The sequence below is a fragment of the Corythoichthys intestinalis genome, chromosome 11 (genome assembly GCF_030265065.1).
Source record: "Corythoichthys intestinalis isolate RoL2023-P3 chromosome 11, ASM3026506v1, whole genome shotgun sequence".
Classification (NCBI taxonomy): Eukaryota; Metazoa; Chordata; class Actinopteri; order Syngnathiformes; family Syngnathidae; genus Corythoichthys; species Corythoichthys intestinalis.
Genome location: NC_080405.1, coordinates 26,950,007 through 26,966,508, shown reverse-complemented (window position 1 = coordinate 26,966,508; position 16,502 = coordinate 26,950,007). Strand labels below are relative to the sequence as shown.

The window sequence follows — 16,502 nt, the reverse complement described above, 5'->3', positions numbered from 1 at the left end:
TGTCTACTTTCGACATGTCAAAGTTTTAATACTGTTTCATCATTTAAAGATGGATTCAAGTTAAGATTTTGCCGATTTAGGAGTATTATAGATAAAAAGTTAATTAGGTCCGCTACAACAGAGCCTTCTAGAGAAGTCTACTGATTTAAGATGGCGGCTGTTAACAACGCGGCAACTACTAAACGGCAAGTCTGTCATTTTGCATCTAGTTCTTTTTACATGTTCTACCGGCGCCGTCGTCTGTCATTTTGCATCTAGTTCTACATATATGTGATATCTACTATAGCCGTATGTGGCCGTATGTTTGTAGCAACTAGCAACTGGGCGTTGTTTGAAGCAGCTGTCGGCCGCAGTCAGGTATTATTGTTTTTTTTTTTATCTACCATCACGAGTTGAACATTATATTTACTCTCGGTCCGTTCCTTATTGCATCCCGAAGACTGCGCTGACTGTGTTTTAGGTCTGCTTTACCTGGTATAATTCAATAATCGAAATTTGGATTTTTGTGAATCGTTCTCGAATCGTCCACGGCCGAATCACGAATAATCTCAGAATCGGAAATTTCGCACGCCTCTACTTATGACAGTCTTATGACGCCGCTGTCAAATAAAGTGTTACCCATTAACCCAAACAAAATCCTCAAATAAGCCGCACTGGACTATAAGCCGCGGGTTTCAAAATGATGGGAAAACGTAGCGGCTTATAGTCCAAAAATTATGGTATTATGAAAAGCATTGTGGGCCAGAGGATTTTTACCTCCGCTAGTAGGTGAACGAAGGTTATGTATTCGGTTGTTTGTCTGTTTGTTTGTCATGTTTATGTTAAAGATTACTCAATAACAAATAACGCGATTATTATCAAACTTCTGCTCTCAATTAGAGTGTTCTTGTAGTTTATTCTATCGCCTATATTTTAAATAATGGTTGATGAAGTGCAGCATTTTGTAAATAATAAAAACATGCATATAAGTGATTTCGAATTATGATTATGCAAGTCCAAACTGTCAAATAAAAAAATTTAAAAATTCTGTAGATTTTTCTTAACTTGTCTTTTACCTTTGTCTATAATGTAGTTGATGGCCTCTGCACCAAGGGTGTCATACAGTGGGACACTCACAAGGGAATAGGTGTAGCACGCCAGCTCTGTGATAGTCCACTAAATTCCCACAGAGCACAAAAAGATTTTTAAAAGCAAAAAGCGTAGCACCAATATAACAGGACAACAGACTTAACCCTTTAGATGGCAAGTGACTAATTTTGGCAATTAAAAAAAACAGCTTCATATAACCCTGGCATCCTTACAGTACAGTATTTAAACTAGGGCTGTCAAAATTATCGCGTTAACAGGCGGTAATTAATTTTTTAAATTAATCACGTTAAAATATTTGACGCAATTAACGCACAAATGCCCCGCTCAAACAGATTAAAATGACAGCACAGTCAAATGTGTACTTGTTGTGTTTTTCGGAGTTTTGGCGCCCTCTGCTGGCGCTTTGGTGCGACTGATTTTATAGCTTCAGCACCCATGAGCATTGTGTAAGTAATTACTGACATCAACAATGGCGGGCTACTAGTTTATTTTTTGATTGAAAATTTTACAAATTTTATTAAAACGAAAAGATGAAGAGGGGTTTTAATTTAAAATTTCTATAACTTGTACTAACATTTATCTTTTAAGAACTACAAGTCTTTCTATCCATGGACCGCTTTAACAGAATGTTAAAAATGGTAATGGCATCTTGTTGATTTATTGTTATAATAAAGAAATACAGTACTTATATACCGTATGTTGAATGTATATATCCATCTTGCGTCTTACCTCTCCATTCCAACAATAATTTACAGAAAAATATGGCATATTTTTCAGATGGTTTGAATTGCGATTAAATGCGATTAATTACGATTAATTCATTTTTAAGCTGTAATTAACTCGATTAAAAATTTTAATCGTTTGACACCCCTAATTTAAACATAAATATAAATTTAAATAAATAGGAGACGACAACATCCAACTCATTGAAACTGGAAGGACTGTTTGTCAAGGCTCATTTTTCAGTGCCGTTGATGGCGCTAGACGGCCAATCCATTTGCTGCCAGCCTCTCCCAGTCAAAATAAATTGCCTGTCTAGCGCCATCAATGAGTTAAACGAGTGCTCTATATAGTAGGGGTGTAACGGTACACAAAAATCTCGGTTCGGTACGTACCTCGGTTTTGAGGTCACGGTTCGGTACATTTTTGGTACAGTAAGAAAACAAAATGCAAAATATAAATGTGCTAGTTGTTTATTACACACTTTTGTGCTTTCAACAATAGGAACATTAGCCTATACAAAGCTAGAATTCTGCTCAAAAATAGAAAATACAATGTTCTGGAATGTAGATATTTTGAAAAACAAAATAAAAATAACATTGGCTTAGACTTTTTCTTTAAAAAAATATCTGATGTGCAAAATTGAACAGTTGCAACACTGAACAGTTTCAAATTTCTCATATTAACATTATGACCACAGCCTCAAAAAGTAAGGGTTAGGTAAGGGCTGTCAAACGATTAAAATTTTTAATCGAGTTAATCACATCTTTAATTTAAATTCCCCACCCAGGTGGCCAACCGTTTTTCTTTTCTTCCATGTTACATTTAACCGTTACCCATGCTGCTCACTGCATTTCTGAGTGGTGTGACGGCCTGGCCGTTTAATTGTCATCTTTTTTGAGACTATCAGTCAGCTGATCGTCGCGTCCGCCAGCTGGCTGCCTCCCCTCCCAACGTGACATACTCTGATTAACACCGGACGGGCAGACGACGTCGCCGCCGCTGATGGGCCACCCGAGGAAGGGTGCCAACTTCAGAAACTAGCCGCTGTCTGTCATGTATCCATTGTGCAGCCCTTTGTTTACATTTGCGGCAATAACGACACTTGCTTTACGGCAGCTAAGCCGATACAAGGTAGTACTATTAGGCCGTTGTTTGAGCTCGCATCCCCGTGTGTGTGTTGTATTGTGCCTGAGTCTTGTTAACCAAATAAAGGCAGCATTAACAATAGTCATATGACCGCTCGTCATTTTACAGTCAACACTGAGAGTTCGCATTTGACAGCATACGTGCCGCGTACCTCCTCGCCATTCATTCACCTGCGCATTTGATCGCTATTTTTGTTACACTCCCGCTTTTTCAGTGAGGTATTTTGTGTTCATTCGTTATTGGATCGTTTTTGTTCACCACTGTAAATAAGAGCACCGCAGCAATAGAGGTAAACTGCCGTTTTCGTTCAACCCGTTTTGTTTAGTGTAGAAGCCAGGGTAGTGGCTGTCTTTTTTTTATTTCCTTTTTACGATCAGGGTTTACTTAGCGGGTAGGGTTTAAGTGTAGTTTCATTTTGTTTGTTATTTTGGCCTGGGCTTACGCTGAAGCCAGCTCCTTCCGCATGTTGTATATTTTGTTCATTGCGAGTTCGACTTACGTAAATAAATTTGTGTCCACTTGCAACTTGTGTGTGTGGCTCGTTTTATGTTACGCCCTTAACGAGCCGTCCATGGGGCGTAATTAACGGTGGGCTTATGGGATGCATGAGCGGGCATTCCGCGCTTGCGTTAAATGCGTCAAATATTTTAATGTGATTAATTCCAAAAATTAATCACCGCCCGTTAACGCACTAAATTTGACAGCATTTTACATTACGTCTGAAATTCATTCGGTACGCCTCCGTTCCGAACCGAGCACCCCGAACCGAAACGGTTCAATACAAATACATGTACCGTTACACCCTTACTATATAGGGTTAAGTAACAGTTGAATAGTCATCAAGTGTACATATTTTCACCTCAGGTCTATTTTGAGAGAAGATGCCAATGTTCGGATCAGTGGTCTTGGAGTGTCCTTTATGAAGAAAAGCAGACCCTAGATTTTCTGTTCTTTCTATTACCTAAAACATATACACAATATGTCAGTGCTGTGTACACTGGAGATAGACATACTGCACTGCAGCGCTAATCATATTTTTGTGGTGCCTTTCAAATCCACTGATGGGAAGTATGGGCTTACCTCTTGGTAGGTCATCCAGTCATAAGGACCCTTGGGTTTCCTGGAGCCCAAAAATGGACCATTATCTGAAGAGAAAAAAAGAATGAATAGAAAAAAATAAGATGTCTAATTTTAAATAAGCAGGGAAGTTTAAAACCGAATCAATGTTTATTACTATATCAAGGCAATAGTTAGGTGTGCACTTACTCGATACTTGAGCGCCTCTCAAGAAAAATTCATACATTGTTTTTGCATCATCATAAATATGTGAGAGGAGATCATCACCATTTATCAGAGGTGATTGATGTATATACTCTTCACCCTGTGATGGAGCAAAAGTATTAAAAAAAGATTTAATCCTTTCCAACTTTTTCTTACAAACAGAATGTGTCAAGGTTTAATATATACGCAGCGTCACCCACTGGGGATTCAGGTCACAGATTTGAATTGAACTTGAATAAGAACAACTATGGCACTGAACTCACCGGAATTTCTACAGACTGCATATTAAGGTCACAGATAGGTGGCAGGGCCTTTGGTCGTGTTGCCATGTAGAAGGTGGTTGCAGCTGTGATCGCCCCCATGCTGATTAATGTAGATGTGGAGAGACCTCTAATGTACTGACTGATATAATCCATATCCGGTAGTACCAGCTTCTGCAAGAACTCCTGGCTCAGCATGATTCCAATTACGAGGTATCAAATGGAGGTGTTTAGGATTTGCGCTTGGTGGAGGTGGAGTGGTTTTGGGACACCCTGAGGTAAAGGAGTGTATTAAGCGTTTTCTGCCAGGAGTGTACCTGTAAAAACGAGGAAATTAGTCAATGCTGGTGAGCAAATATGATGAAATTGCAATACAAACGACAATCAACTCACAGTATCATTGCTGGCTAATGTAACTCACATTCAAAGCCAATGTGAGGCATCAGCAAAGGAAAATTTGACAACCTTGTGATATTGTAGCAAAACATAACATTGTAACAGAACCTTGCGTCAAACACCTACAAAATTTAAAACTCACAGAATTGCTCAGCCGGTCTCAATGCAATTTTTCTAATGTTCTCAATTTTCACCTCCGACACTAGGTGAAACCTAAGTATGTATTAGGTTTGATATGTCTGTTTGTCTGTCTGTATGTTTGTGTTCAAAGTAATTCAAGAATGAATAAAAGGATTATTCTCAAACTTGTAAGATATGTTTGTAATATGAAACGCAAGAGGTGTTTTTGGGGTAATGAGGTCAAAGGTCACAGAACTAACAAAGGAATTTTATTAATAATGGATTTGCCTATTGGCCTCAAATTGGCAGGGTATGTGATATGATGAGAAGAGAAAGGAACAAGGGTCAGAGAGGTCACAAATATGGTGATTCTTTAAATTTGGCTACTAACTAGGTGGAGATCTGCTCTCTCACAGAGTGCTCCTTTACTTTTTACTTTGCTACTCTGGTGAACCAAATATATAACAAATCTTAGTACAGTACTATCTCGCAAGCTTATCCCCAAATGCCTTTTAAGGGTGCCTAAATGGTTATCTCAAAAACTTGACAAGCAAGTCCTTGCTCGCTCTTACCTTTGCGCACACGCACGCATAAACAAAAGGTTACAAACTAGAAGAATGGGGGTGATTTGTTTGACAGTAAGCAGATTAGTGACATGCTTGCTTCCAAACCTGAGGACAGAAATAAATCACTTTAAATCTAGATTCAAATGAAACAATATAACAAGAAAGAAAGGGACATTAAAACCAAATTTCACTCAATCTGACACCCAGAAAACCTTTTGAGAAGAAACAAAGGAAGAATCAAAATCAGATTCGTGTACATCACTCGAATTTCCTAGATCTTAAGGATAATATTAGTGCTGCAACTACAGTGCCTTGCAAAAGTATTCGGCCCCCTTGAATCTTGCAACCTTTCGCCACATTTCAGGCTTCAAACATAAAGATATGAAATTTAATTTTTTTGTCAAGAATCAACAACAAGGGGGACACAATCGTGAAGTGGAACAACATTTATTGGATAATTTAAACTTTTTTAACAAATAAAAAAATGAAAAGTGGGGCGTGCAATATTATTCGGCCCCTTTACTTTCAGTGGAGCAAACTCACTCCAGAAGTTCAGTGAGGATCTCTGAATGATCCAATGTTGTCCTAAATGACCGATGATGATAAATAGAATCCACCTGTGTGTAATCAAGTCTCCGTATAAATGCACCTGCTCTGTGATAGTCTCAGGGTTCTGTTTAAAGTGCAGAGAGCATTATGAAAACCAAGGAACACACCAGGCAGGTCCGAGATACTGTTGTGGAGGAGTTTAAAGCCGGATTTGGATACAAAAAGATTTCCCAAGCTTTAAACATCTCAAGGAGCACTGTGCAAGCCATCATATTGAAATGGAAGGAGCATCAGACCACTGCTAATCTACCAAGACCCGGCCGTCCTTCCAAACTTTCTTCTCAAACAAGGAGAAAACTGATCAGAGATGCAGCCAAGAGGCCCATGATCACTCTGGATGAACTGCAGAGATCTACAGCTGAGGTGGGAGAGTCTGTCCATAGGACAACAATCAGTCGTACACTGCACAAATCTGGCCTTTATGGAAGAGTGGCAAGAAGAAAGCCATTTCTCAAAGATATCCATAAAAAGTCTTGTTTAAAGTTTGCCACAAGCCACCTGGGAGACACACCAAACATGTGGAAGAAGGTGCTCTGGTCAAATGAAACCAAAATTGAACTTTTTGGCCACAATGCAAAACGATATGTTTGGCGTAAAAGCAACACAGCTCATCACCCTGAACACACCATCCCCAATGTCAAACATGGTGGTGGCAGCATCATGGTTTGGGCCTGCTTTTCTTCAGCAGGGACAGGGAAGATGGTTAAAATTGACGGGAAGATGGATGCAGCCAAATACAGGAACATTCTGGAAGAAAACCTGTTGGTATCACAAGTAGCACAAGACCTGAGACTGGGATGAAGATTTATTTTCCAACAGGACAATGATCCAAAACATAAAGCCAAATCTACAATGGAATGGTTAAAAAATAAACGTATCCAGGTGTTAGAATGGCCAAGTCAAAGTCCAGACCTGAATCCAATCTGTGGAAAGAGCTGAAGACTGCTGTTCACAAACACTCTCCATCCAACCTCACTGAGCTCGAGCTGTTTTGCAAGGAAGAATGGGCAAGAATGTCGTCTCTCGATGTGCAAAACTGATAGAAACATACCCCAAGCGACTTGCAGCTGTAATTGGAGCAAAAGGTGGCGCTACAAAGTATTAACGCAAGGGGGCCGAATAATATTGCACGCCCCACTTTTCAGTTTTTTATTTGTTAAAAAAGTTTAAATTATCCAATAAATTTTGTTCCCCTTCACGATTGTGTCCCACTTGTTGTTGATTCTTGACAAAAAATTAAAATTTTATATCTTTATGTTTGAAGCCTGAAATGTGGCGAAAGGTTGCAAGGTTCAAGGGGGCCGAATACTTTTGCAAGGCACTGTATCAATTATTTTCATAATCGATTGATCAGACGATTATTTAAACTATTATTTGATTAATCTGATAAATGTCACTTTTTTCAATTACCTTCACAATTTACCTTGAGGCTGTTTTAGGCATGTTCTAAGTAAAAATGAATACAAAATGGATGACTAATTCCTTAAAAATCATATTTTATTACAGCTTCCTGACTGTAGTCTACAACTGTATCGATTATCAAATTCGTTGGCAACTAATTTATTAATCGATTTAACCGATTAGTAGTTGCTGCCTTTTTGGGAAGCTAGTTTAGACATCAAGATGTCCGAAAATTGGCAAAAATGTGAATTGTTGTTTTCCAAAATAAAAGCTGATTTTTGTTCATGTCCTACTTTGACTAAACACAAATATAATGAAATCTGATCATATTTACAACTGAGAAGTTATGTGTCTTATAATTTCAAGAATTTAGACAAGCTTAAGGTGATGAATGACCTAAACGATTAATTGGTTACCAAAATAGTCGTCAATTAATTTGCTAATCGATTAGTTGATTAATTAATTGTTGCACCTCTAGATAATATGTAACTAAATAGGTTATTTCAGAAATATGTCTCAAACTGGTAAGGCATTAATATGTCTCAAGAAGTACCTCTCAGTTTCAGAAAGGTTGGCGACTCATCGCTTAATGTGTCTAATATTTTGTGACTGGAAAAACCTAAGTCAGCATCCACAGTCCACACTGTATTCTTAATTTATGAAAGTTACTTTGTCTGAGCAATACACTTAAAAATCTTTGTATTCCGTATATAAATATAATTTATGCATATATACATTTATTATTATTATTATTATATAAAGTATTTATATGATCTAAGAAATGGTTCCCCACTTACCTGCAACAGACAGATATGACCGCTGCCTCTCGTTCATGAGTGCTTCTACAGCACACAGCACATTACCCTGCCTGTAGATGTAATCATTTTTTCCTTACATAACAACAATTCCATTTTGCTTTTTCTCTTATTGGTTGTCTTGCCATGTCATTGATTAAATCTATTCTTCAAATGTCAGTCTGGTTCCAGTGAGGCTTCTTATTAACTACTTGTCGCCAGACAGTATGTCTGATTGATTCAAAGATGTGATACGAAGAAGTAATGAACTTGCTATTGACATAATTGAGATTATAGTATCACAAGTATTTTATCAAGTATCTTATCTCTGTTGACATGTATCTACATATTATTTAGTCTCTTCAAATGTATTTCTACAAGATTAGTACAGTGTACCTCCACATATTTGCAGTTAGGGAAATGCTAATTCAACTATCGTTTTAATACGTAATTAAGATTAAATAATAAAACAAATATAATAATAATGATAATTATTATATTTGGAGGGACGCAACCCTAGGAAAAATAAACACTGCACTTATTCAATAATCCTTTGGGTTTAGGATTGATTGATTGATTGATTTGGATTTCCCCTTGCCAATGTAATTTCAATGGGTGTCAATTACTTGTGAATTTTGGCTATTCACAGTTGGGCCTTGTTCCCTATCCCCCTCAAATAGCGGGGGTCCACTGTACTTTGCACAAGCCTAAACAAGTTGCTCTGCCCACTCAACTTTACCCCAGTGACCTGTGACCTCTGTGGTCAGCTGAGATGATTAGAAAGAATGAGGTAAACACTGATTACAGGAAGAATTACAATAAGTGATAAAGCTAATTCAGTGTAGAATGTTTTACCACACATTTGCCAACTGCTTTACATATCAGTCTAAACTACTGAGCCATTAGGTACATTTTATTTTTTACAGTCTTAATATTTATGTAAAATCATAGTATAAACACGGATAATAGAAAGGCTAGACAAGGTCTTTAGACTGAAGAAATCTTGTTAATTGATGACTATGCAGAATAGTTGCTCACTCAACACTTAGGTATTCCAAATCAAAGTCCAACACACCAAAGTAGTGTTTCACAATCACTACATAATGATTTCTGGAGGAAGTCAATTTTCTCTTCAGTACACCACAACTCACTAAATTTCAATAAATTAATATTACTCAGAGTTTCAGCATGATAGGCTCTCAATATTCCAGCAATTATATGAAACGAGTTTTACAAGGACAGCATATTCAAAGTAACTATGAAAGGATTTTCGGGGGGCAAACGGGAGAAACAACAGAGCTCCACCAAGGTTTGAAGAGTGTCTTTCCAACTTAATTGTAATTTTCAGCCACTTTTCTAATACCCCAAGCTAGAGGCGCGCGATAATTATCGGTCCGATAATTATTGGTCCGATAATAGGAATCATGACTTCATCCCAATAAATCCGATAACATAATATATTATCGGCCCTACTAATATTTTTGGCACGGTGTCAGATTGCGATTTGTGCGTTTGTTTCCACTCCTGTTTTTCCGGGATGCAAAGTTTTGTTACCGTCTTTGTTTTTTTCATTATAATAATGTTCATGTCATCATGAAAATTCTGGTTCAGTCAAAGGCAAATCTAAGCTGAATCAACCACTAGTATTTTTTACCTACAGGTGTTCAAAAACTCAGGTGAATATACACTGAAAATTTATATGTATATTATCGGTTATCGTATCGGTATCGGCCTTGAGGAGCAGGAAGTTATCTATATCGGTATCGGTTTCAAAAAATGGATATCGTGCACCCCTATCCCTAGCTACAATTTTTATAAAGCATCTAGTTGCAAAATACGTACGAAACATTCAGCTTCAAGGAAAGCCATTACAGCATTTCTTCGATATCCTTCACGTCCATTTTAACTTTCAATATAAGCGGTGCTCTGCTTTGTTGTGCTAATACATACTTCTATGACCAATGTTGAGGAACGGACAACAGGTGTCCCTACATCAGCAACCCCAGCAACCCAGACCAGCTAAGTCACATTAAAATTAGTAAGACAAAAAAATAAAAGAATTAAAATAGGAAACAACTCAAGACATATATTGCAGATTTTAACAGTAAGGACAGTTAAGGATATGCTGTTGTAAACAATATTGTTTTTTAGCCCTGATTTAAGGAACTAACTTTTTGAGCACATCTCAGATCTTCAGGTAATTTGCCATTTGTTCTTCAGTTAAAGAGCAGAATAACCATGCCACCTCAGCCTGCTTGGCTCTTGCTCTTAGAAGACACAAACCGATTCCAGATGCCTTAAAGTGTCTGGATGCCTTATAGGGATCAAGCAAATCCAGCATGTATTTTGGTCCAAGGCCATTATGTGTTTTGTAAACCAGCATTAAGATTTTATAGGCTATCCTTTGATTCACTGGAAGCCAGTGTAGTGATTCCGTGACCATTGTAAAATGTTCCATTTTTCTTGTACTGTAGACGACTCTGGTAGAACCATTCTTTATCAGCTGCAGCATCTTTTTAATAAGAGCTGTGAATATGGCACTGCAATAATCCAATCTGCTAAAAATAATTGCATAAATGATTTTTTTCAATGTCTTTTTGAAACATAACTCCTTTAATTGTGGCTATGTTTTTTAAGTGGTAAAAGGCAGATTTAGTTATTTGTAGTTGTCAGTGGCATTGAGCCAAAGTGAGCGCTGTGACCTTTGACTTGTCCTTTTTTGGGGCCAAAAATTATCTCCTCTGTCTGTCCTGCATTTAGCTGGAGAAAATTCTGGCACATCCATGTGCCAGAGTTGATGAATGCATTTATTCAGTGAGCGCATAAGGGACTTTAGTCATGTGGGGACGCTGAAATGTAGAGTTGTGTTTCATCTGCATAAGCTTAATGAGACGTTGATGATAAAGAGACGTTGTTCTGTTCCATAATCTAAACTACAGAAGCATATCGATGTTGAATAAAAGCAGTCCGAGAATGGAACCTTGAGGAACCTCGCATGATTTGGGTTTGTTCAGATTTATGGCTTACAATTGACACAAATAAATCCCTATCTTGTAAATAATGTCTGATCCACTGAACTTCAGTGTCAGTGAGCCCTACTCACTGTTCCGGGCTGCTGAGTAGAATGAATTAGACATGGTAAATGCAGGACTACTGTAATACCAAACCTGATTATTTGCTTCATTGTTCCTACGAATATCGTTTAAGACTTTGATGAGCAAACTTTTAGTGCTGTGGTGTGGCCGAAATCCAGACTGAAATGAGTTAAAAAGATTACCAAAAAACAGGGACCTTAGCTGGACACCACAACTCTTGACTTACTTCACTGTGTGTATTTATGATGCCCACGTGTCTTGTCTGGAAACAATGCTCTTGTGTAACCGGTGTCATACCACAAACCAAATAAAAGCAATTTCCTCCCCTCCTTTGATGTGACTTTGAGCGACTTAACTGTACTTGTAGCAACACTCAAAACTAAATAACAATAGAAACTATACAGCGAACAATCGCAGAAATTCAAAGGTGTGGAACGCGTTATAACACATGACAAAACACGAAGAGTGAGCATTTGGTTAAAAAAAAAAAAAAAGTGTCCATCATTTTACATATGACGGCGCGGGTGCAGTGTAACAATGTGCTTCGCTTACTACACGTGTGTTCGAGATTCACCGGTACAAAATATTGTATAACTAAGCTATTAAAAGTTACGCTGCAAGAGATAGCCAACAATTCATACTATGTCACAACATTCTCGGTGGTAAAAAGAACACGTTTAATTGACTTCTCACCTGTTAGTAGTAGTTCTTCTCTTCCCAGCGTGTTCTTCTTGCTGACCACGCTTGCTAACAGTGCTGTAAGCGAGTGGGCGTATGACAAAGTGCAACTTCCGGCTAACGCTTACAAAGCAAAGGGCATTTTACTTTCCAGTAAGGAAAACGAACTACAAAATGTTACAAATATGAGTCAACTATTCACATTTTGTACTTTACCCTTTCAGGGACAGTGGTCTGGTCACTACAGTGGATAGCTAAAAGTTAACCCTTATAGGCAAAGTGACTATTTTTGGTTAATTATTAATCATTATTGTATTTATGATATTGAACAATTTTAAATGTTATAAATACATTTATAAATTAAAACAACGTTCATAAAATCTACATTAAAACGAATAACTGCTTACAGCCCAAAGTAACACTCTAATGTTGACCACCCCCCACCCCCATAATATTTATTAACTCATTAAATGACATTGATGGTGATTCAAGGGCGTAGGTTTGCGTAGGGACTGCAGGGACATAACACTGACAACTTTTCAGGATGCTCAAATTGTCGCTATCAAATTTTAAGCAACCTTACAGTGCCTTGCAAAAGTATTCGGCCCCCTTGAATCTTGCAACCTTTCGCCACATTTCAGGCATCAAACATAAAGATATGAAATTTAATTTTTTTTGTCAAGAATCAACAACAAGTGGGACACAATCGTGAAGTGGAACAACATTTATTGGATAATTTAAACTTTTTTAACAAATCAAAAACTGAAAAGTGGGGCGTGCAATATTATTCGGCCCCTTTACCTTCAGTGCAGCAAATTCACTCCAGAAGTTCAGTGAGGATCTCTGAATGATCCAATGTTGTCCTAAATGACCGATGATGATAAATAGAATCCACCTCTGTGTAATCAAGTCTCCGTATAAATGCATCTGCTCTGTGATAGTCTCAGGGTTCTGTTTAAAGTGCAGAGAGCATTATGAAAACCAAGGAACACACCAGGCAGGTCCGAGATACTGTTGTGGAGAAGTTTAAAGCCGGATTTGGATACAAAAAGATTTCCCAAGCTTTAAACATCTCAAGGAGCACTGTGCAAGCCATCATATTGAAATGGAAGGAGCATCAGACCACTGCAAATCTACCAAGACCCGGCCGTCCTTCCAAACTTTCTTCTCAAACAAGGAGAAAACTGATCACAGATGCAGCCAAGAGGCCCATGATCACTCTGGATGAACTGCAGAGATCTACAGCTGAGGTGGGAGAGTCTGTCCATAGGACAACAATCAGTCGTACACTGCACAAATCTGGCCTTTATGGAAGAGTGGCAAGAAGAAAGCCATTTCTCAAAGATATCCATAAAAAGTCTCGTTTAAAGTTTGCCACAAGCCACCTGGGAGACTCACCAAACATGTGGAAGAAGGTGCTCTGGTCAGATGAAACCAAAATTGAACTTTTTGGCCACAATGCAAAACGATATGTTTGGCGTAAAAGCAACACAGCTCATCACCCTGAACACACCATCCCCACTGTCAAACATGGTGGTGGCAGCATCATGGTTTGGGCCTGCTTTTCTTCAGCAGGGACAGGGAAGATGGTTAAAATTGACGGGAAGATGGATGCAGCCAAATACAGGAACATTCTGGAAGAAAACCTGTTGGTATCTGCACAAGACCTGAGACTGGGACGGAGATTTATCTTCCAACAGGACAATGATCCAAAACATAAAGCCAAATCTACAATGGAATGGTTCAAAAATAAACGTATCCAGGTGTTAGAATGGCCAAGTCAAAGTCCAGACCTGAATCCAATCGAGAATCTGTGGAAAGAGCTGAAGACTGCTGTTCACAAACACTCTCCATCCAACCTCACTGAGCTGGAGCTGTTTTGCAAGGAAGAATGGGCAAGAATGTCAGTCTCTCGATGTGCAAAACTGATAGAAACATACCCCAAGCGACTTGCAGCTGTAATTGGAGCAAAAGATCGCGCTACAAAGTATTAACGCAAGGGGGCCGAATAATATTGCACGCCCCACTTTTCAGTTTTTTATTTGTTAAAAAAGTTTAAATTATCCAATAAATTTTGTTCCACTTCACGATTGTGTCCCACTTGTTGTTGATTCTTGACAAAAAATTAAAATTTTATATCTTTATGTTTGAAGCCAGAAATGTGGCGAAAGGTTGCAAGGTTCAAGGGGGCCGAATACTTTTGCAAGGCACTGTATATGCATGATATAATGAGTTCAGTTATATAGGTCATTTAGATTGTCTTCCCTTATGTTGAAAGGATAGAATTGACCCTACCATTATTAAGTGAACTATTTCAAACTTACATTTACCAAATTTCACTTGCTGAATGTGCCAGTAAATTTTTACCCCCTCAAACGCACGTTTCATTGGCTGATGACTTGGCCCACCCCCGACACACACATGCACATTCACACAGCCCCAACAGAAATACATGTCAAAAAACATGCCGCCTCCTCTACTCCCTTCGAAGAGAGACGCTAATGTTGTGGAGGTGGGAAACACACCACTAATTTTGCTACTGAAAGTCCGACCTGCATCAGAGTTAGCATAACATTAAACTGTGTGAACTTTCTAACCTGCAAAACTCGAGTAGGAAGCTGCTTAGAGAGAGGTGTCCTTCTGTTTGTTTTTTCTACAGTTAACGTTAAACTGTGAGAAATGTAGTGAACGCTGCTGGAAATTATAGAACTAGAAAAACTTAAGCAAGAAGCTGCTTAGAGAGAGGGGTGCTGCATAACCTCACATGTTAATCACACTACACAACATACAACATAATCATAATTAACGATGTACATAAAAAAAAAAAAAAATTTTTAATGGGGGGGGGTGCCACGAGCTGCCCACACTAGCGTTGCGATCGACTGGTCGATCATGATCGACGTAATGAGCACCCCTGATTTAGCATATGAATTAATAAGGTTCATATTCGTGAGAAATGTAGCCCTGACACCGGTTCACCCAATCTGGTCTTATAAATGTCAAATCCCGAGCAAAAAGTGTACATGCAGGTTCTGCTGTTATATCGTCTCTACCAATGTTGAGACCAAACCTACGCCCTTGATGGTGAAGCGTATCCACTTTATTTAAACCAGGGAGACTGACTGAATGCTCATTTCAGTGCAGCTGATGGCATGAGATGTCCAATCCATTTTTGACTGGGAGGGGCGATTAAGTAGTCTCTGAGTTAAATGTGTGCCCCTGTGGGAAAAAAAAAATCCTAATATGTGCATGAAAGGGTTAAATTGAAATCCAGTCAGACGGGTTGACACTGTTTTACCCTTGGACTGCAGGACAGCTTGAACTTGTTTGGATGTTAGCCGAGGTTCTTTATCCACCATCCGCACAATCTTTCGTTGAAATCTCTCAATTTTTCTTTTCCGTCCACATCTAGGGAGGTTAGCCACAGTGCCATTAGCTTTACACTTATTGATGACACTGCGCACGATGGAAACAGGAACATTCAGGTCTTTGGAGATGGACTTGTAGCCTTCAGATTGTCCATGCTTCCTCACAATTTTGCTTTTCAAGTCCTCAGACAGTTCTTTGGTCTTCTTTCTTTTCTCTATGCTCAATGTGGTACACACAAGGACACAGGACAGAGGTTGAGTCAACTTTAATCCATTTTAACTGGCTGCACATGTGATTTCTGTTATGTGCCACATGTAAGTAACAGGTGCTATTAATTACACAAATTAGAGAAGCATCACATGATTTTTCAACGGGTGCCAATACTTTAGTCCGGCCCAATTTTCGAGTTTTGTGTAAAATAATGATTTCATTTTTTTCCCATTGTCTTTTGTATTTTTCCATTGCAAGCACAATAAATGAAGATATTACTACCAAAGCATTTGTGATTGCAATGATTTTCTGGGAGAAATTGAGCATTATCTGACAGAATTGCAGGGGTGCCAATACTTTTGGCCAGCTGTGTATGTCATGTTTGTGATGAGAATCTTGCGGTGGCTAGTAACTCAATATTATGCAGTTTTGTTTTAGGGGGAACAGTTTAATCGATCGGCCTGTTGTTTAGCTGAGCTTATTCAAAGTTTCAGGACTGGTACCGGTACTGGTATTACAGGTACTGTATTGCCAACACAGCAATCCTGTCAAACATTTTATCACAGAGAACAGGGTCCTTGTCCTTGCCCTGATGGGACAAGTCCAAGGAATGTCCCTTGGAGAGCCGTTTTACTTTAAGTGAGAGCCAATTGGTCAGCACTGCTAATCAGTAATTATTTCACAGAAGTAAGGTGTACAGTAAAATACCACCTAAATATCAATATTTAATAATTCCCCATGTAAGATAAAAAAGTTGAGACAAAA

At 38.5% G+C, this 16,502-nt stretch overlaps 1 protein-coding gene across 2 annotated transcripts in view; it reads right to left on the bottom strand.

Annotated features, from left to right (window-relative positions):
• LOC130924067 (long-chain-fatty-acid--CoA ligase 1-like) overlaps nucleotides 1-12,320 on the bottom strand; it is a 28,715-nt gene extending 16,395 nt beyond the window's left edge. Inside the window, exons 1-6 of one of the 2 annotated variants that reach the window (XM_057850402.1) lie at nucleotides 12,174-12,320; nucleotides 4,503-4,816; nucleotides 4,225-4,339; nucleotides 4,039-4,103; nucleotides 3,818-3,919; nucleotides 1,056-1,155 (exon numbers count right to left, since the gene is read on the bottom strand). In XM_057850402.1, coding sequence (XP_057706385.1) covers nucleotides 1,056-1,155; nucleotides 3,818-3,919; nucleotides 4,039-4,103; nucleotides 4,225-4,339; nucleotides 4,503-4,697 — 577 coding nt within the window. In that variant the 5' untranslated portion in view covers nucleotides 4,698-4,816; nucleotides 12,174-12,320. Of the gene's footprint in view, nucleotides 1-1,055; nucleotides 1,156-3,817; nucleotides 3,920-4,038; nucleotides 4,104-4,224; nucleotides 4,340-4,502; nucleotides 4,817-8,388; nucleotides 8,439-12,173 lie in introns of those variants that run through there. The other variant, XM_057850403.1, reaches the window with a different exon arrangement.
• Nucleotides 12,321-16,502: the final 4,182 nt, after the last annotated feature.